This window comes from Theropithecus gelada, chromosome 14 (genome assembly GCF_003255815.1).
Source record: "Theropithecus gelada isolate Dixy chromosome 14, Tgel_1.0, whole genome shotgun sequence".
Lineage (NCBI taxonomy): Eukaryota > Metazoa > Chordata > Mammalia > Primates > Cercopithecidae > Theropithecus > Theropithecus gelada.
The window spans coordinates 59,622,831-59,644,743 of NC_037682.1; the positions used below are offsets into that span (position 1 = coordinate 59,622,831).

At 40.6% G+C, this 21,913-nt stretch overlaps 1 protein-coding gene and 1 pseudogene across 1 annotated transcript; one reads left to right on the plus strand and one right to left on the minus strand.

The window, feature by feature from the left end:
• Positions 1-539: 539 nt before the first annotated feature.
• LOC112607522 lies at positions 540-658 on the minus strand (annotated as a pseudogene).
• A 13,880-nt stretch (positions 659-14,538) lies between these two features.
• LOC112605890 (olfactory receptor 56A4) lies at positions 14,539-15,643 on the plus strand. The gene is given in 3 exon segments (XM_025355801.1): positions 14,539-14,616; positions 14,619-15,444; positions 15,447-15,643. Coding segments are annotated over 3 exon segments (1,101 nt in total).
• The last annotated feature ends 6,270 nt before the right edge of the window (positions 15,644-21,913 follow it).

Sequence of the window (21,913 nt, forward strand, 5' to 3'; positions counted from 1 at the left end):
TGGTGGTGAATTCCATAAGCTTTTAATTGTGTGGGAAATACTTTATTTCTGCTTTATTTTTGAAGGATAGCCTTCCTGAATGTAGTATTCTTGGTTAGCAGATTTTTTGTTTCAACATTTTGAACATAGCATTCTATTCTCTCCTGACCTGTAAGATTCCTGCTCAGAAATCCACCCTTAATCTGATAGATGCTCCCTTAGATGTGACTTTATGTTTTCTCTTGCTATTTTTAGAAGTCTCTCTTTTTTTTTTTGAACTTTTAGTAGTTTAACTTTTAGTAGCATACCTTGGAGAAAACTTTTTTGGCTTTTATTTATTTGAGGATATTTGAGCTTCCTATATCTGGATGTCTAAATCTTTTGTAAAACTTGGGGAGTTTTCGGCAATTATTTTGTTAAACAGGTTTTATTTCCATTTGCTTATGTCTTCTTTCTTTTCTTTCTAGAACACCTAAAATTTGAATATTTGACCATTTACTGGTGTCACGTGTATCACATAGTGTTTCTTCATCTTTCAGAGTATTTTTTTTTTTTTTTTTTGCCTACAGCACCCAATATTCCCAGGAGGTCTCTCATCCAAGTACTAACCAGGCATGACCCTGCTTATCTTCCAAGATCCAGTGAAATTGGGTGCATTCACGGTGGCATGGCCATAGACTAAATTTTTTTTTTTTGTCTGACGGAATTATTTTCAAAAGCCTGTCTTCAAGTTCTGAAGTTATTTCTTCTGCTTAACCTAGTCTATTGTTGAAACTCTATTGTGTTTTTTATTTATTTTATTGAATTATTCAGTTCCAAGTTTTCTATTTATTTTTTTTAATGATATCTATCTCTTTGTTGAATTTCTCATTCAGGTTCTGAATTGCTTTTCTGGTTTCTTTGTATTATTTATCTGCATTCTCTTGTATCTCACTGAACTTCTTTAATAATATTATTTTAAATTCTTTTTCAGGCATTTCATAAATTTGTTTTTCATTGGAATCCGTTGCTGTAGAATTACTGTATTACTTTGGAGTTGTCATGTTTTCTTGCTTTTTCACATTTCTTGCTGCCTTACATTGGTATCTGCACATTTGGTGTAACAGTCTCTGTTTTCATTTCTTTTTAAGACTCACTTTTGTAAGGAAAGACTTTTTTTGTGTGTGTGTGTGCATGTATCTACAGTGTTAGTTGGGTAGGGAACTTTAGCTTTGATTTTGGGTGCTTACAGTAGTGTAGTCTACCTAGGAGTTCTTCAGTTGTAATCAGTGCTTAGTAGTCCATTCTTACACTGCTAGAAAGAAATGCCTAAGACTGGGTAATTTATTTTAAAAAGACTTTTAATTGGCTCATGGTTCCACAGGCTGTATAGGAAGCATGGCAACATCTGCTTCTGGTGAGGCTTCAGGGAGATATTACTCATGGAGGAAGGCAAAACAGGAGCAGGCATCTTACATGGCAGGAGCAGGACTGAGAGAGAGTGGGAGTTGCTACACACTTTTAAACAACCTGATCTCATGATAATATTCACTATCATGAGAACAGCACCCAGGGGGATTGTGTTAAACCATTCATGAGAAACCACCCTCAAAATTCAATCACCTCTCACTAGGTCCCTCCTCCAACATTGGAGATTACAATTTGACATGAAATTTGGGTGAGGACACACATCCACACCATAGCATTCCATCCCTAGCCCCTTTCAAATCTCATGTCCTCATATGGCAAAATACAACTATGCCTTCCCAACAGTCCCCCAAAGTCTTTACTCCTTCCAGCATTAACTTGAAAGTCCAAAGTCACATATAAGACAAGGATAGTCCCTTCCATCTATGAACCTGTAAAATCAAAAATGAGTTACTTCCATCATACAACAGGGGTACAGGCATTAAGAAATTGGCCAAAAGAAAAGAGCTATAGGCCCCATGCAAGTCTGAAACCCAGCAGGGAAGTCATTAAGTCTTAAAGCTTCAGAATAATCTTCTTTGACTCCATGTTCCACATCCAGGGCACACTGATGCAAGAGGTGGGCTCCCAAGGTCTTGGACAGCTCTGCCCCTGTGGCTTTGGAGGGTTCAGCCCCCATTATTCTCACAGGCTAGCATTGAGTGCCTATGGCTTTTCCAGGCACAGGATGCAAGCTGCTGGTGGCCCTACAATACCAGAATCTGCAGGATGGTGGCCCTGTTCTCACAGCTCCACTAGGCAGTGTCCCAGTGGGAACTGTGTGAGGCTCCAACCCCATATTGCACTCTCTGAAGCAGTGGCCTAAGCTATACCTGAGTCACTTTGAACCAGGAATGGAGCTGGAGCAGCTGGGATGCAGAGAGCAGTGTTCCAAGGTTTGCAGGGCAGCAGGGCCCTGAGCCTGACTCACAAAACCATTCTTCCCTCCTAGGCTTCTGAACTTGTGATGGAAGGGGCTTCTGTGAAGGTCTCTGAAATGCCTTTGAGATTTTTTCCCCATTGTATTGGGTATTAGCACTTGGTTTCTTTTTACTTATGCATATTTCTGCAGCCTGCTTGAACGTCTCCCTGAAAATGGGCTTTCCTTTTCTACCACATGGCCAAATTTTTCAAACTTTAATGCTTTGATTCCCTTTTAGATATAAGTTCCAGTTTCAGGGTTTTTTTTGTTTTTTGTTTTTTTTTTGCCCATGAATATGAGCATAGGCTGCATCTTTGCTTTGCTGCTTAGAAATTTTTCTGCCACATACCTTAAGTCATCTCTCTCAAGACCAAATTTCCACAGATTGCTGGGCAGGAGCACAATCCAACAAAGCTCTTTGCCAGAGGGTAACAAAGGTGACCTTTACTCCAGTTCCCAATAAACTCCTGTTTTCCATCTGAGACCTCCTCAGCCTGGCCTTCATTATCCATAGCACTATCAGCATTTTGCTCACAAAAATTTAACAAATCTCTAGGAAGGTCCAAACTTTCCTCATCTTCTTGTCTCCTTGAGCCCTCCATACTCTTCCAACATCTGCCCATTACCCAGTTCCAATGTTGCTTCCACATTTTCAGGTATCTTTATCAAAAGGCCTCACTCTTTGGTACCAATTAGCTCATAGTTACACAGGCTGTACAGGAAGCATAACAGCATCTGCTTCGGGTGAGGACTCAGGGAGCTTTTACTTATGGAGGAAGGCAAAGAAGGAGCAGGTATCTTGCATGACAGGAGCATGACCAAGAAAGAGGGAGAAGGTGCTACATACTTTTAAACAAACGTATCTTAAGATAACTATTGACTATCATGAGAACAGCACCCGAAGGATGGTGTTAAACCATTCATGGAAAGCACCCCCATGCGTCAATCACCTCCCACCAGGCCCTACCTTTAACATTAAGGATTACAATTCAACATGAGATTTGGGGCGGGTGGGGGACACAGATCCAAACTGTATCATAGTGTCATTAGTTTTTGTGGTTCTTCTTAGTGGCTTAGGCTGTGGTTGTTATTGTAGACTTCAGGCTTTGCTGAGGACAATGATGTCAGATGTGCTGGGCTTTGAACATCAGTGTTGGCAGTAGTGGGCTGAGTTTTCCTGTCTTTGGGCTAGTAGGCAGCATACATGGACTCTGGTGTTAGCAAGTTGAGATGGGCTGATTCTTAAACCTTCAGGCAGCTTGTTTTGGTACTGATAGTCGCAGTGCTGTGCTGATGTTTGTGCTGATCCAGTTGTTTGTGCTGATCCTTGGGCTTCTGGGTAGCATACATTGTGTTGGCAGTGGTAGCAGTGATTGCAGGGCATCCCTCTGCTTCCAGGTGGCATGCACAGGGTGCTGGGAGTGTTGGTGAGAGGCTGGGAAGGCAAGTCCTCAGGTCCCCAGGTAGCACATATAGGTGGGTGCCAGTGGTGACAGACAATGCTGGCCTGTCTTTAGGCTCTCTGATGGTGCACATGGGCACAAGCTATGATGAGTGGGGAGGAGTGATTTCCAAACTCCCACACAATGTGCTTGGGCATCAGCCACAGGTGTTTTGTTTCATTATTACGCTCTCTGATGGTGCACACATGTGCCAGAAGCAGAAGACAAAGTGAGTTGATCCCTAGGTTCCTGGACTGCACAGCCAAGTGGGCCCAAGCAAAACACGGGGTGCCATGCCCACCCTGCTGAGGGCACTGGGTTCTTGCACCTCAGGAAGAGGCTCTATGCAGGGCCACCTGGGGCAGTGTCCCCAGATTCCACCCCATGTCAGGGTGACTGCCAGGTCTGACACTCCCAACAGCTGGGCCTGGGGCCCATGATCTGCTCCTGGAGAATCCCCCCACAACTCCCTCTCCCTGCAGGGCCATGAGCTTGACAAGAGGGAGTTCTGGGCTGCCCATGACCACCAGGACCACAGCAGGAGCTTGTGGAGGTGTCACCCCTGCCTCCAATGCCAGTCTGAGCCCAGCAAGGACCTGGAGCCCCTGCCACAGGCTGTGAGGGGATGTGGCTGGGGCTGCATTCTCCACAGAGCTGATGGAAGCCAGAAGCAGGCAGTAGCCCCACCCTCCCAGGTGTGGCTGCAGTCACCCAAATCAGGGTTGTGGACTTGGACCTCCCTGTTCTCTTGGGCAGGAGTCCCACACCCCCGGGCACAGATGCAGTCACCCAAGTTGGGGCTGTAGACCTGGGCCTCTCTGCACTCTTGGGGGTTGAGGAAGGTTACCCTCTGCCCTTGCAGGCTCAGAGGTGCCTGCTTCTGCTGCATGGCCTCTCCATACTCCCAGCACCCACTCAGATCTCAGAGCAGAGTTAGGGCTGAGCTTGGGTGCTATCACAGCCCAGCTGGTGTGTGCATGCACAGGCCCTGCCACCTTGGCTCCCCTGGACTTTGGGCACTGAGAAGTGTTGGGGGAAAGCTGAAGGAGGTGCTGAGGGTGGCTCGGCACAGGCCTGAAGGTGCCCCTTGGTGCAATCAGCCTGAGTGTCATGGACAGCGGCAGGAGGCAGATGGACTGGAGTGAGGACTTGCAGTGCCTTTTCTGGGCTTGCCCCTAGCTGCCCATGGACCAGTCATGCACACTTCCTCTCCTCTAAGGCCCATAAAAGTCCCTGGTTCAGCCAGAGCAGAGAAGAGGATCGAGAGATGATGGGATGACCAGCTGCAGGGAGGAGCTACCCACTCCCCTAAGAACGGCAGACAATGGGATGACCTGCCTGCAGAGGGGAGCCACCCACTCTAGGGCCTCCTCTCTGCTGACAGCTGCAGACAACAAGATGACCAGCTGAGGAGCTACCCTCTCTGCTGATAGCTGAACACTTGCTGGGACGACCAGGTGCAGAGAGGAACTACTTTCTCTGCTGACAACTGACAATTTGTTGGCATGACCTGTGTGCAGAAAGGAGCTACCCCATCTGCTAGGAGCTAAACACCTGTGAGGACACCCTGGTTACAGACAGGAACTACCCAGGTCTTCTCTGAGCTGTTCTATTGCTCAATAAAGCTCCTCTTCCTTTTGCTCACCCTCCACTTGTCTGTATACTTCATTCTTCCTTGTCACAGGACAAGATCTCGGGACCTGCTGAATGGCAAGACTAAAAGAGTTGCTGTAACAGAAGCAGGGCTGAAACATGCTCCTTGCTCACCACATTGCAGGCGAAGAGAAGAGCTATAGCCCTTTGGGGAGCCCAGACCTCGGAGCTCCTTGGGCAGGGCTGTGACTCCCTCTTTGGGACCCTGTGGTTGCTGGTATCTCCAAGCTTCTGGGCACCACCACGTTCTTTGGTGCCAGCCAGGGAAACTGCTTGCAGTGTGCCTAGTCCAGCTGCAGCCACACAGAGAGCTGGTGCCCATCCTGGCACCTAGATCTGTCTGCCCGTGGCAGCAGTCAGCATGTCTGAATGCTGTGGCCAGACCCCGCACTCGTTCATACCCACCCCTCACTGCTCCATGCCTGACTCCAGTCTCCCTTGGAGGTGTGGAATCCAGGCCAGTAGCATGAGTTGAGTGTAACCTGCCAGGCCAAATGGGCAGAACGAGCCGAGTGGGTGCAAGCAAAACACAGACAAAGACACCACTGGTCACAAGTTTCTAGCCGTAAAAGCAACATCCCAAAGATCCCATAACGTTGTCATTGATTAAAATGCCATCATGTGTCATTTGCCACATGATTGTACTTTCAGGATAAACTGAATGCTCTGGATAATCTCAGGACATGTTTTTGAACTAAGGCAGATAAAGTACAGGTATCTAGATTCATTGCCTGTCCAGCTTGATTCAGAGAAAGAGAGAAAAATTACATGAACAGAGCTAACAAGGATGTAAAATGCAAAAATTTATTATTTATGAACATTTTCTAATGTCTCAAACTGAAGGTTTATTCCATCCATCACATTAGTATATGACTGCTGTTCTCCATATAAAGAGCATTCCTGACTTCCTTTTCATGGCAGACTAAGAAGCATGAAAAATTCCCCAGCTGTTAAAAAATATATATATATATACATAGATTTATATATGTGTGTGTGTATATATATACACACACACACATATAAATATATATATACACATATATATGTATATATATAAAATATATATATATATAAAATCTCTCAGAAACACAATTATGTTTGCAAGAAAGTAATTTGCTAGTCAGTGATCAAAAATTGATGAGAGATGTAATAAGACTGATAGACTTTGAATTTATGGCAGTGATAGGAGCATTTATTGGTTTCTACACAAAGGGGTTTGCATTTTGACTTTTTGAATCTTTTATAGTAACACAGCTTAAAACACAAACACATTTTAAGTGGTTATACACATACAGAAAATAAGAATTTGAATACTCACAAGGGGAGGAGATGAAATTAAGGCACCCAGATACCCATAGTACCAGGGATCTTGAAGGTCTGTACTTTTAGTGAAGGGGAGACAAAAGAAACCACACACACATTCACACGCACACACACAAACACACATTTCTGTCTTGAACTAGGCATTAGAAAGAATAAAAAAATCCCTCAGGTAGGTATGATTTGGTATTTATAATATATGGTCTGGGGAATCCCAAGGGGAGAAATTAATATGAAATGCCTGTCTTAGATTGTTCATGCTGCTATAACAAACTACCTGAGGCTGGGTAATCTACAAAGAATAAAAATTTCTTTCTCTCACTTCTGAAGGGTGGGAAGTCCAAGATCCAGATACTGGCAAATTCAATGTCTAATGAGAGCCTGGTCTCTGCTTTTAAGACAATAATTTTATCACTGTTCTAACATGGTGAAACTGCAAAAGGAGGCAAAAAGGACCTAGCTAGTCTCCTCTAGCTCTTTTGTAAAAACACAAATCCTAATGAGGGAATATCTCTCATGCCCTAATCACCTCCCAAAGGCTATACCTCTTATACTATTGTATTAGGTAAGGATTAAGTTTCAATGTACATTTGAAGAGGACCCAAATGTTCAAACCATAGCAGTGTATTTAGGGTGATCCTAAGAGACCTAACAGAAATAGCTTTGTTGATCATGAACTAGCATTTCAAAATTACAGTCAGCATGAGCAAGAGTCAGTAGAATTAGATATCAGAATTTTGGAAGACAGGATTATCAGTCACAAGTTATAACATAGCTATGTTTAAAATGGTTAAATAAATTTAAGATGGAGTAAAAAAGCATGAGAAAGAAGTCCTAATTTATTGGAAAACCAGGTATTTTTGAAAAAAAAAAAAAAGCAACTATGCCTTCTAGAATACCTAAAAAAATGTAGGCACTGACATTAAGACAAATTACAAAAGATTGGTGTAGTTTAGTTTAGAACCGATAAATGGAGCTAAAGTTGAAGAACTTAATCTGAAACCAATACAGCTTGGAAGAGAATGAAATGTGAAATGGAGATTAAAAGATAAAGAGAATTTAAAAAGAAGATTCAATATAGATGGAACTGGATTTGCATAGAATAATGTAGAAAATAGGGAGGAGGAGAAACATTCAAAGGGATAATGGCTGAATTATCTTCAGATTCAGAGAGCTTAATCAATCATAAAGAGAATAACTTTTAAAATAAATCTAGACTCATTTACTAGCATTCAAAACCCCAAAGACAAAAAGTTCTGAATAGAGCCGGATAAATAATACATTAACTACAGAGAAGCGGCAATTTGACAGACAATATACTTCTTAACAGCAGAAGACATCAGAAGTCTGTGGAAATATATAATGTATTTTGTGTGTGTGTGTGTGTGTGTGTGTATAAACTACGTGTCAATAATCAGATTTTTATCCAGCTAAATTGTCACTAAAAAGGTGCTTGAATTAATCAAGCATAAACATATTTGTAAAAGCACTGAAGAGTTAAGAAGCAAAAAATCAAAATTTAGAAGCAGGTAAAAACCAAGAGAGAGAAACCCTGGATTTATAGCTTCATTTGTTCTGAAGACTTTTGCCAATCTAGAAGAAATTAGTCTGAAATGGAGCAAAAATTTGGCAATTTCCTGGCATGAGGAAAGAAAAATCAAAGGTAGAGTCTGATAGGATCTTGGTATGTACTCTCAAGATGTGGTTGAACTGGAAATGTATCAGTCTTTGTGTTAACTGGTGACTTTCAACTTTATTACATCTGCAAAGACCCTGTTTCCAAATAAGGTTACATTAACAGATACTAGGGGTTAGGACTTCAACATATCTTTATTAGGAGTACAATTCAACTCACAGCATGCCTTACTTAGATTCTACGTCAGTAAATTGTGGATTATAATAATATATCTCTCATTTGGTTAATATTAGGATTAGATGAAATAACAGGTAATAATCAGAATAACATGACCCATCAATATCTCAATGAAGATTTATGATCATAAATACATACAGGATATATACAGGATATAAATACAGGATAATGCAATCCTTGGTGTAATTATATGTTACCTTTTGGTCTCCCTCTCTAAGATGGCAGGAATGATTCTTTGTTGTACCGCATTTATAACATGTAGTATAGGGCTTAGTGGATTATAGAGTCAAGATTAATGTTTGTTAAATGAAAAAGTAAATTTAATTTTATCCTTGCAACTACCACGTATTGGAAGATTCATTATCCCCATATTTCAGATGAGGAAATTGTGGTTCTTAGAGTCTCTAACATTGCCCGAGCAGAAGCGGCCAGAAAGTGGTAAAACAAGTGTAAAACAAACATTCAAACAAAACCGTCACATTTTCTCTTCCCAACATTCCCATGATCTGAGAGTAGAGGGGAATTATTTATTTATAAGAAATTCTGAGGATAAGAATATTTTGCACAGTTTAAACTGTATGCTCTTAGCAATATATATTTCCTTGAGTGGTTATTCACTCATGAAATAGTTTTCTTCATTTCGCATGTCTACTAACTTTATTTGATGCTTCCATTGTCCTTGTAGCTTTACCTCAGACATCTACATAGCAAGATAGAAATGGGGCCAGAGTTACTGTATGTAAGGAGTGGGATTATATTCCATCTACATTTCTGCCTGAATGTCTCCTTTTCAGCAGTTGTGGGGAGGAAACCGTGAGTCCTAGAAAAAGACTTTACTTATTCTTCTCTCTCCAAGATTCTTGTGCCCAAAGCCCACATGACCCTAAATATTCTTCAGGAGAGCCTATATTCTAGATCCTATTGTGCATGAGTGGTGACTGTTCTTGTGACCATTCCATTTGTTTCTTCAAGGAAGCAATGCTAGGCATTGCTCTATGGAAAGTGAGTATTGTTAACAATTGCATTGTCTGAAACCACACTTAGGAAACAAAAAATTTAGACACAGAAAAGCCATGAAGATAAAATCTTGGTCATGACACCATGAGCATGAAGAGGGCCACTCCCAGGGATTTGTGGGGTCCAGACCACTGGTGCTCCCACTGCATGAGAAAGGTTCACAGGAAAAGCACTCTCTGTTCCCCTCAATTGGCCATGGTTCATGCTCCTTTCATTGGTGGGAATGTTCCTCTAGTACTTCCCTCTAGAGTTATAGTGCTGACAATAGCCTGATTCAGTTTCTTTGTTACTGGTGTATTCAGAGAAGAATTCCCATCACTCAGTTACCTTACGTTTTTCTTTTCCTAGGATTTCTTTTTCTTTCTCTTCCCTCCTTTCTTCCTATCTTTCCTGTCTTATTTTTAAAATAAAATTATATATAAAGTGTACAAAGTGATGTTTTGATACACATAGAGTGTATCACACTGAATACTACAGTTACACTAATTAACACATCCATTGCTTCACATGGTTACCTTTTTTGTGGTGGGAACTCTTAAGATCTATTGTCTTAGCAAATTTTAAGCATATGATAAAATATTATTCCTATCCCCACACTTCACATTAGATCTCTAGAACTTATTCATACTTTTAACAGAAATTTTATACCCTTTGACAGACATCTCTCCATTTCCCTCTCTCCCTGCCCCTTGGAAACCACCAATCTACTCTTTGCTTCTATGAATTTGACTTTTTAAGATTTCACACATAATGTGAGATTATGCAATATTTTTCTTTCTGTGTCTGGCTTATTTTACCTAGATAATGCCATTTTCGTTAATTAGACTTCCCAAGTGCCTTTGAACTCTTTCATCCTCACTCTATTCCCAATGCTGAACACCTTTCACAACATACTCTCCTGGGACATGGACCATAGGGCCCTAGGACCCAGGCGCCTAATAATGGTACTAACTCTTGTGAGCAGTGTGGAGGGAAGGGACTAGTGGAGTCAGGGTCCATAAAATCAGCCTCTGCAGCTCTTGTAGAAAACAGCAAGAAATAGCAGCAGTACAGCCTTCTGAAACTGGTGAGTCTCAAGGTGAGGCCAAGGAAATTATGAGGAAGAGGAAGCTGATGAGTGGAGGGGGAATCCAGGAGCCTGGTATGAAAATGAGATAGAACTCTTTCAATAAGGCCTAGTGTAGTAGATGACAACCTTGCCACAGTACTTAAGTTCTGGCACAAGCGTTACAGACCAATGGCTGTGATTTCCCTCAGAACTGAGGCTAAGTCATTTTATGGCTTGTAGAATCAAAACTTCTGTAGGCTCAAAGACCCCTAACTACATCATAGCTATGAGGCCAAGCCTCTTGCCTAGCTAGGTCATAATATTTTTTTCTTCCCTAGTCTGAATTCATCTATGAACCTAGGTGACTGCTCCTTCTAGGCAATCATAGCTGGGCTCAAATCTTCCATTACCATTTTGGTTAGTTCAGAATCTGTCTGACTTTTCCAAACTGTTAATGACTCATGGTCAGAGACCATGTTTTGCTCATTGACACCTAGAATGAATAACCACAATGACCACTCCTTTGTGAATAATCAGTCTATGAGTTTGGACTGATTGAGTTGGCATACTGAAGAGCCAAAACAATGCCCCAGATGGCCAACAATTCTTCATTTCTCAGATTAGGAGTTCTCAGTTTCACTGAGGAAAATTCAGAGGGAGGAAAAATCATTCCAGCTATTAAGGAATTACAAAGTAACTATGAAAGCTAAAAGTACATTATTACCTGGAAGAATCTATCAGTGCTACAAGAAGCTCAAAAAGAACATATGTCTTCCTGTATTTGTTTAAAAATCTGGGAGGCATACCTGACTCCAGCCTTTCTCTGTCCCCTTAACCTTTCTTACATTAAATTTTCTTGTAGCACTCCTCACCCCTCAAAATTATCCTTTCTTCTCCATTTACATGGTTATTACTTTTGTTCAGATCTTAATCACTTGTCCTTTGAACTATTTGGGACTCTCCAAAAAGCCTCCCTACCTTCTGTGATTCCCCTTTGACCTATCTGCTATGGTCTCAATGTTTGTGTCCTCAGAAAATTCTAGTGTTGAAATCCTAACCTCCCTCCCACCTCCAAGGTGATGGTATTAGAAATTGGAACCTTTGTGAGGTAATTAGGTTATGAGGGCTCATGGTTGAGAATGGTACCTCTATAAAAGAGATGGTAAAGAGCTAACTAGCCCCTTCCACCATGTTGGGACACAATGAGAAGGTGCCACTTCTGAACTAAGAAATGAGCTCTAGCCAGACACTGAATCTGCTGGCACTTTGATCTTACACTTCTTAGCTTCCAGAACTATGAGGTTTGAATGCTAGTTGTTTATAAGCCACCCAGTTTATGGTATTTTGTTTTAGCAGTTAAAGTGGTCTAAGACACCATCTATTGCATATCACGTTCCTTTTCAAATATTCTGATTCCCTACAGTGTACGTGACAATGCCTACTATCAGACAGACTTCTAAGGATCCTCTCAAGGCTGCCACTGCTTCCCTTTAAACATCTTTTGATACTCTACTCTCCTGCCTCCTTTTCCCCAAAGAACTTGGGATCCAGCAGCCCCTAGTGCCTCATTACTAGTCATTACTTAACATCTATGGAGGCAGGATTTTCTTGTTTTTACCTTTGCCTAAAAGGACAGTCCTTATTCTCACCCAGGAAATGTTACCTCATTTTATTTTTTTGTCCTTTGATGCTCTTAGCTTGTTGCATCTTTTGACCTAACAGAACTTCAGAATATGACAGCCCCTTTTCCTTCCCACAATAGCACCTAAAGTTACATATCATTTATTCTATTTCATTTGTGAGAAAACAATATGGAATTGAAATAGCTTTTAGGTTTACACAATCAGTATAAGAGCCAGAATTGTCATTTGTTTCTGCTTGAGGCTAACTTTCAGACCATATTACCCTGCTTCATTATCTGAAATATTGCCTCCTTATTTTATGATTGTCATTATTAGAGCCACAACTGTACTGCATTATAAATGTTTGCAAGTCAATTTTCTCTATTAATTAGGTAAGTTCTCAAAAGATAATGATTTTTGCTTAATCTATGTGATGTACTGCTGTCTTTAGCATTCTGACCAGGAACTAAGAAAACACTATTTTCTCACTTGTTCAAATAGATCAAGCCATTCAGAGTAACTATACTTGAGATTATTGGAAAGGAGAAGGCTTTACAGATAAGGTGAATTAGTTCAATCTTATTTCTCAAATTCACACTGAGTCATTTTCCTAATCAGATATTGAAATGCAGGGCAGATCTGATACATAATTTTGCCTACTCCAGTTTTAACTCCTGAATTCTTGGTTTGTTTCAAAGCCCTACAATGGGTAGATTTTTAAAAATATATATTGTATAATTTATGTTTAGAAAATCTGGAATATTCAAGGTGAAAGTTCTTGGATTAAATAAATACTTCCATTATCTTCTCTGGCAGCTAGAGTCTTCTAATATCTTCTCATGGACACCTCAATCCTCTTAGAGAAGACCTATCAAATGGGACAGGGGTGAAAGATCAGTCATTGTAGCTATGCTGATTACATGCTTCCTAGGCTCCCTCTCGTTTTTCTTTTTTCTCTTTTTTTGAGACGGAGCCTCGCTCTGTCTCTGGGCTGGAGTACAGTGGGCTCACTGCAACCTCCACCCACCGGGTCTGGTTCAAGCAATTCTGCCTCAGCCTCCCAAGTAGCTAGGATTACAGGCATGCACCACCACACCCAGCTAATTTCTGTATTTTTAGTAGAGACAGGGTTTCACGGTGTTGGCCAGGCTGGTCTTGAACTCCTGACCTCATGATCTGCCTGCCTTGGCCTTCCAAAGCTAGGCTCCCTCTCTTATCCTGCCATGACTCCCTGGCTACTTTCGATCTCTTTGGCTGTGACAGTCATTGCTGTTACTCTTCTTAGTACCTGGACTCTTTCTCTTTGCTTAGTAGTCAGGGAAAACAAATGATACCCCACAAAAGAAACAGCTATAATCAAAGTAGATGAGTTTACAGAATGTAAATTACATATGCTAAGGATAATTGGATCCTGGTCACAAGGAAGAACAGGTAATTTTACTTACCAGGTAAGTGGATTCCTGTATAAATTTACTTGCCTAAAACTCACTCCCTGACTTCTATTCCATCTTTGGTGAACTTCAGCTCATTTGATGAGAGCAGGTCCTCATGTAATGTCATTTCACACAACGTTGTGTCATTATAACATTGATAAGAAAAAAAATGGGTTTCCGGCGGGGGCCGCTGTCTGTGTGGTGTTTGCATATTCTCTCCATGTCAGACTGGACTTTTTCCAGGGACCCAAATAGTTTCCTTCTACATCCCAGTGATGTACAGCTGAAGTCTAAATTGTCCCAGTGTGACTGAATGGTTGTGTGTGTGAGTGCTCCCTGTAATGCAATGGCGTTCTGGTTCCCTGAGCTTTTGGGAACCAACCCAAAGCTGCCGGGATAAGCTTGGACCACCTGTAACCCTGAACTGGAATAAGTGGGTTGGGAAATGTATGAATGAATGAATGAAAATCATTGTAAAGTAAAAATTAGTAAAGTGTACTGAAATCATATAAATGCATGACAATAGATGATACTTGTGATTGCTGGTTTTTAAACTGTGTGGTGGTAGAAGATTCTTCTTACAATTTTCCTTTATCTCTATTTTGTTACCTGTAACATTAAGATAACAATATTAATTACTCCTTAGTATTTTTTAAAAGGATGAAATGAGATAAAGAATATAAAACATTGTGGCTGATTAAGAATTAAGAATATAAAACATATGATTAATTAAGATTAAGAATATAAAACATATGATACATACTTGGTTAAATATAAGGGAAGATGAAGACAGTGATTTTAAAAACTTTATTGGGACAGATACAGGGCCTCAGTGGAAACCCACACTCTACTATGTTTAGAACACATACTTTTTATGTTTCTGTACTTCTCTCCTACATTTTAAGGTACCCTGGGTCTCCAGATTGATCAGGAAACTTTACATGGCATCACCCAGCAATGACTCCGCTGCTCCAGTCTCTGAATTCCTCCTCATCTGCTTCCCCGACTTCCAGAGTTGGCAGCACTGGCTGTCCCTGCCCCTCAGCCTTCTCTTCCTCCTGGCCATGGGGACTAACACCACCCTCCTGATCACCATCCAGCTGGAGTCCTCTCTGCACCAGCCCCTGTACTACCTGCTCAGCCTCTTCTCCCTGCTGGACATCGTGCTCTGCCTCACTGTCATCCCCAAGGTCCTGGCCATCTTCTGGTTTGACCTCAGGTCAATCAGCTTTCCAGCCTGCTTCCTCCAGATGTTCATCATGAACAGTTTTTTGACCATGGAGTCCTGCACATTCATGGTCATGGCCTATGACCATTATGTGGCCATCTGCCATCCACTGAGATACCCATCTATCATCACTGACCAGTTTGTGGCTAGGGCTGTGGTCTTTGTTATAGCCCGGAATGCCTTTGTTTCTCTTCCTGTTCCCATGCTTTCTGCCAGGCTCAGATACTGTGTGGGAAACATAATCAAGAACTGCATCTGCACTAACCTGTCTGTGTCCAAACTCTCTTGTGATGACATCACTTTCAATCAGCTCTACCAGTTTGTGGCAGGCTGGACTCTGTTGGGCTCTGACCTTATCCTTATTATTATCTCCTATTCTTTTATATTGAAAGTTGTGCTGAGGATCAAGGCCGAGGGTGCTGTGGCCAAGGCCTTGAGCACGTGTGGTTCCCACTTCATCCTCATCTTCTTTTCAGCACAGTCCTGCTGGTTCTGGTCATCACTAACCTGGCCAGGAAGACAATTCCTCCGGATGTCCCCATCCTGCTCAATATCCTGCACCACCTCATCCCCCCAGCTCTGAACCCCATTGTTTATGGTATGAGAACCAAGGAGATCAAGCAGGGAATCCAGAACCTGCTGAAGAGGTTAGAAGAGTAAAAAGGATTAGATCCACCTTTAGAGTTGTTAATTAAAATTGGGAAATGAGGAATTATTTTTATGTTGGAAAGGAAATTTCACTTTTAAATCCTGGCCTGAGTTCTGATTCTTCTGTTCTCAATATCTCAGGCAATAATGAACACATTTATTTGTGAATCTTTGTTTTCTGTTGCTTGAAAGGAAACCTCCCTTTTCTGGATTCTATGGTTACTTCGGAATTTTTCCTGAACTAATCTGCAATGAAGAATCTTGCCAAGACTTTGACAAATGGAGCTGTATTAGAATGGAAGTGTTTGACCACTAAAGAAACAAACTTTATAAAATGCCCTTAAAAAGATCAGCCTGTCTTCTGAACTGCAAATGACACGGATTCCTTTCCTGTCTCTGATTCAGCCTGGCAGACGGCTGCCTGGCTTGGGTGCCATGAAGGCATGGCTTGGGTTAGGTACAGATGTTGACCCTGGAACAACTTGGGGTTGAGTGCCTTGCCCTGAACACCCCGACTCTCTTCCATGGCGCCTGAGACAGATGTGCTATTCCCTGGCTCCTAAAATTCTCCCATACCTCTCTGAGGGCAGCATTTCCATTCTTTCTCTCTACTTAGATTTTCTCTCTTCAGTTTTTGGTTTGTAAATGAGGTTGACAAAGTTTTAGGATTTTTAGGTTGGGGGCGGGGGAGTTGTATTGTTTGAAGTGCTTTATGTTCTTGTATTCATCATCTTCATCTTCATGTCGTTATAATCATAGTTCCTATCTCACCTTGAACTGCCCATCATAGGCGCGAATGAGCCATCCTGTTCATTCCCTCTGTTGCTGTTTGCTGCAGCCTCCCTCCTGAGCTGTGGCTGGCAAAGCTGCCAACAGTTTCCCAGACCTGAAAGTTCTAGGGTTTGTTTTTCACAGAATAGTGTATTCTACTATTTTGGCATTTCCTTCTTAATGACGCCACACAGTTCAGTATATTCAAGGAATATTAAACAGTCTTAATCTGTCTGTTTTGGGGATGTAAGTTAAGATTTCAAGTTCGTCATTTGTCCAAGCATTGTTTGACAACTGTCCCAACTGGACTATCCTGCTTTCATTTGTACTGAAGCTTATCTTTGCTGAATGACTTGTATTAAAATTAATATCTCTACAGTGTTTAAAAAATTTTATGTTACAGCACTTCTTTTATTACAGGCCTCCTATACAATAGCCCTAACATACTTTTGACTTATCTTAAACTTTGTTTTCTCTGCCACTGTAGCCCAAATGAACTGCTCATTATTTCTTGAAAATTACTTATTCCCATTTTGCTCTCTCTCTTTTCAATCATTTGATGCTTCTCAGATAAGCCTTCTTTTACCATTATCACCATTTGCCAAACCCCGTCTTTCCTACCAGGTTTAATTCAAATGCCACCTCCCACAGTAGGTCTTCCTTTCCTGATCCTCCTGACTGGAATCATTATTCTTGCATCTTGTGTGGCTGTATTTCTTTCTCTGACACTGTCATAAGCTTCTTTTAGGTTGAGAGTATTTTATTCATCTTTAAAATTCGGCATGGCTACTTTTACTGTCCCTTATACAGATAAATTTAAAATAAAAATATATTGAACAAAATGTGTAGAACATTTTATAAATGATCTCTTATCTCTCATTTTCTTTGATAACTAATTGGAAACAGCAATAAAATCTTATACTATTATGTGTCCTTATAGTACCTAACACAGAGCCTTATTTTGAGCCAGCACAAAATGAACCTCTATACAGTGAAGACCATTAGGATTGAGACAGTCTGGACAATGGAAATTGTATTCTCAGATAAAATAATTTGGCTAAATTTGTGTACTCAGATTTCATGAACTTTGGCTAAACTCATAGATTCTGGCTTTATTACCTTGAAAATGGTGTTAATTTATTTTTTATTGTTTTTTCGAAGAGCGAATTAACTAATAAAAGTTTTTGTATAATGAGTATATACACATTAAATTATATGCGTTGAATTATTTATTATTATTATTTCCCCAAGCATGCTGCTTCCCCTGCTGCGCTCTGAATAATAGGCTGGCCATTATTGCATACCTTATTTACCTTGGTGTATAAGGTATCCATGGAATTTGAATCCTCTTCTGTCTCTCTAGTTGTTTTTGTCACTAGTTTATTTTCTTGAGAAGTTCTATTGCTTACATGGGGTTATCATGTAGGAACTCCAAGCAATTGGGTGCCCCATAGGACTTTTAGTTGAACATAGCCGATTTATATCCATTTCAGTCTGGGTGCACCACGAGGCTCTCCACAAGCTTTCCTTCTGAAACACGTAGGGACAGCCATTGAAGATACGTGGCTATACCACTCCAGTGATCACATTCTTTAAGGTTACCAGGCTTCCAATGCCACTTGTCCCTCCAAATTGTAGCAACAATCCCATCTGGTATGTTTGAGAGAGACGACACAATAATTATAAACTAGGAAACTTTTCACCATGTCCAAGCAGCTGTCTTGGTAAATTATCTTCGTGATTCATGACCACACAGTGTGCAGAGGCTTCACTGCTTTGCAATCCCTGCTCAAAGCAGTGTGAAGAATCCTCATTCTCAGTTTACCTATAAAATATCAAATGAAATAAACAGAGTCCACAAATGCTGTATTACAAATTTTCTCCAGAGTGTCCTATTGGGTTCTTATTTTAGTACAACTTTTCTTCTTGGGGTAGAACAACTTCTGCAACTTCTCTCAAAATCAGGTATCACTTGGCACTTCATCTGAGAAAAGTTGTTTGGTTATTACTCGCTGCTTCTGAAGCATTTTTAATAGAAAAGAGTGATAGTCTCTTTCCTTGGTGTTGTCACTTTCGTCTGCCACTCTCCTTTCTATCATAATTTCCCCTTTCTTTGCTTTATTATCCTTCCTAATTCAGACTCTTCCCAAATGAGGGCCTCTGGTTCAGGCACACAGACAATACACAAATCAGACCGCAGCAGGAATCTCCCTGGGATCTTTTCTTTTCTCTAGGAAGAGGAGTAGGGTTGGAAGGTAATAGGTAGTGTGTAACGAAACCATCTCTATCCTCAGGCATTATTTATGGTCAGTCCTAGCTTGGCCAGAGGAGGTGAGGCTGATACCCAACCCAAGGTTTCCTTTGGAGGACAGAGAGAGAAGTTCAAAGTGACATAGGTAAAATCTCACCCAGTTATGCACCATTGTCTGCAACACAATTGTCTTCCCACCATCTCATTCTTGGAGCCCAGCCTTGTGAGGTGAGAAAGAGAAAGGATTATGTCTCAGCATCCTCTCCAGCTTCCTCATTCCTACTGCTGGTACCAAGAGGCTTTCCAAGGCATTTTTCCTTCACTGTCACACATATTTGGACAAATCTTATACCTGTCCAGTGAGTGAGTTGGATTTTCATGCTCTTATTAATAACAAATATTCCACTTGCTCATTCCAATTTTGAAGCCACTGTGATGTAGGTATTAGGGAAATGATATGTCTGCAATATGTTATGCTTTATAGCCCATTCTTATATACTGGCTATAATAAAATGGCCCCGGTTTATGGATACTATGTAATTCTCATTTAAACATAATTTTTCTAAGAGTATACCTAAAGTCTGAAATGAAGTTCTCTCTCTCCTAAGTCTAGAAATATTTGTTTTTCAAATATATATGGTTTTTATTTATAATGCCTCAAGTCTCCTGGATGTTTCCTCAACTTTCTTTCTGTTCACCACTATCCCAATATTGGATTTTATCTTCTGGGTTTTCTGCCCATGCCTCCCTGAAGAATAGGCCTATGCTCTGGGTTCAGATGCCTAAAATAGCCTTAGCCCTGGTGGGCTGTGGGGAGAGAAGTGGCAGAGTGGAGCTCTGGACAGGAAAATAGCTTCTGGAACCTCAGAGTGGGGAGGTCTGATGGTGCATTAAACAGTCACAAGTAGTAATTACAGTACAGCATCCTTGAGCTGCTAGGTCTACTTTGGAACCAGGAAAATTATGAGGATCAGAGTCTTGTAGGGACCCAGGTGTTCCATATAAGCATGAAGAAGTAATTCTTCTGGTAGAAATGCAGCAGATCTGGGGCTGAAGATTCAGATTCTGCCAATATCGCCAATATCCCAAAATCTGCTGTATCCCTGCTTTTCCATGGGGAAAAGTTTTTCTTAATGTGAACTGTACACTACCCATTTAAACAAAACTGAGATTTCCAGAATGCAGGTTCTTGAATTACATCTATACCTTCATTATTGTCTATGACAGCTGTAGACTAGGAGACTCAGTGAGTTTATGTTATCAACTATAATTCACCCCTCCTAGAGAAGATTGCCATGGAAGCACCAGAAAAGATAGGGCCATTAATCCCAACTGCCTTGATTTCTCCCTGCTGGGCTTCCCATCTCAGTGCCCTTGCTCTCAGTGTTCTTTCCTGCTTCTCTGTCTGGGACAGAAAACCTTTTCCACTGCTCAAGCCACAATACTCCTCAGAAAACTTCAGACTGGGCATGGGGTCAATTTTAATCTTTTGTTCGTTGCCCCAGCAAAAGGAATATAATATCTAACAGGAAACAAAGCCAATGCCTCTAGAGAAATAGACTTATTTCTTTGGAATCTGGCCACAAGTAAGTCTGTATAGTCTGACTAACAGAATAAATAGGCTTTTATTTGGATGTATATCTGAAGCTGTAGTTGTTTCTAATTCCAATTCTACCTTTCGTCATCCTTTGTTAACAACATCTAGTTGTAGTTTCCAAATAAATCTTATATGAAAGAATGGTGCTCCTATTACCACATTTGGAAGTATCTAGAAATTTTGGAGTTCTTTACTGAATAGCCACATTGGTTCTTAAAAAAAAAAATGAAATAAAAACTTCACTGGTTTAAGGTAGAGGTAGGGGAAGAGTAATGTCTACTTTAAGACAAAGAAGCTGGGCTATAGGTTGCTGAAAAGTCCTAATCCCTGGTAGAGATTCTGTGAGGAGCTAAGCTAAGCTAACTGTGGATTTGTTGATCACCCCTGTTCTAAATGAGGTCTTCCCATTGTGAAATCAGAAAGACCAGTCTAATGTGTATGTATATATATATATATATATATATATATATATATATATATGTGTGTGTGTGTGTGTGTGTGTGTGTGTGTATGTATATAGAATATATATATATATATTCTTTCTCCCATTCATCTATTGATAGCATTAGGTTGATTCCATATGTTGCTATTGGAAACAGTGCTGCAGTAAACATGGGAGTATAGTTATCTCTTTGACATACTGATTTAATTTTCTGCTATAAAGGGAAACAAAATCCTGTCATGTGGTATGGTATGGATGAGTCTGGAGGACATTATATTAAGTGAAATATTAAGACAAAAAAAAAAAAAAACAAATACCACATGATCTCACTCAAATGAAGAATATGAAAAAGTTTTCTATAAAGTCTTAAACAGTAGAATGGTGGTTACCAGAGTCTGGATAGTTAAGTGGGAGGGAGGGATTGAGAGATGTTTGTCAAAAGATAAATAATTACAGTTAGATTAGAGGAGGCTGTTCGAGAAATCTATTGCACAGCATGGTGACTATAGTTAATGATGACATATTGTATTCTTGAAAAATGAAAAGATAGTGAACATTTAGTGGTGTTCTCCCTACACAAATGATAGCTATGTGAGGTAGTGCATATGCTAATTAGCTAGATTTAACTATTCCACACTGTATATATACTTTAAAACATGTTGTACACAATAAACACTTGAAATTTAATCTGTCAATTAAAAACATAATAAAAGAAATCCCCAAAAACTTTGATGGGTAGTATTGCAAAAGAAAATGAAAACTGTAATTTTGACCTGACCCAGAGATTGAACAAATTAAAAAAATTCCTGCATCCAATCCAACTCAAGAGACATGGTGCCATGTGACCAACACCAAGATTAAACTTGTATCCTAAGGAAAATAAAAGGAGAGTTTAGTTTCCCATAACTCTAGACCTCTGCTGTTCAATACAGTAGTTAAGAGCCATATGTGGCTATTGAGCCCTTGAGAAGTGGCCAGTTCAAATTGCAACATACTATAATTGTAAAGTGCACAACTGATTTTGAAGGCTTAGTACAAAAAGAATGAATAATACAAAATACCTCTTTCATACTTTAAAATATTGATTACATGTTAAAGTGGTTGTCAGCAAAGCCTGAGTCCTGTTCTCTCACTCTCCTACCTGCATAGCAGGAGTTTCACCTCTCACTCCACCTTCTCCACCAACTACCGGTCCCTGGGGTGAGTCCAACTGCCCAGCTA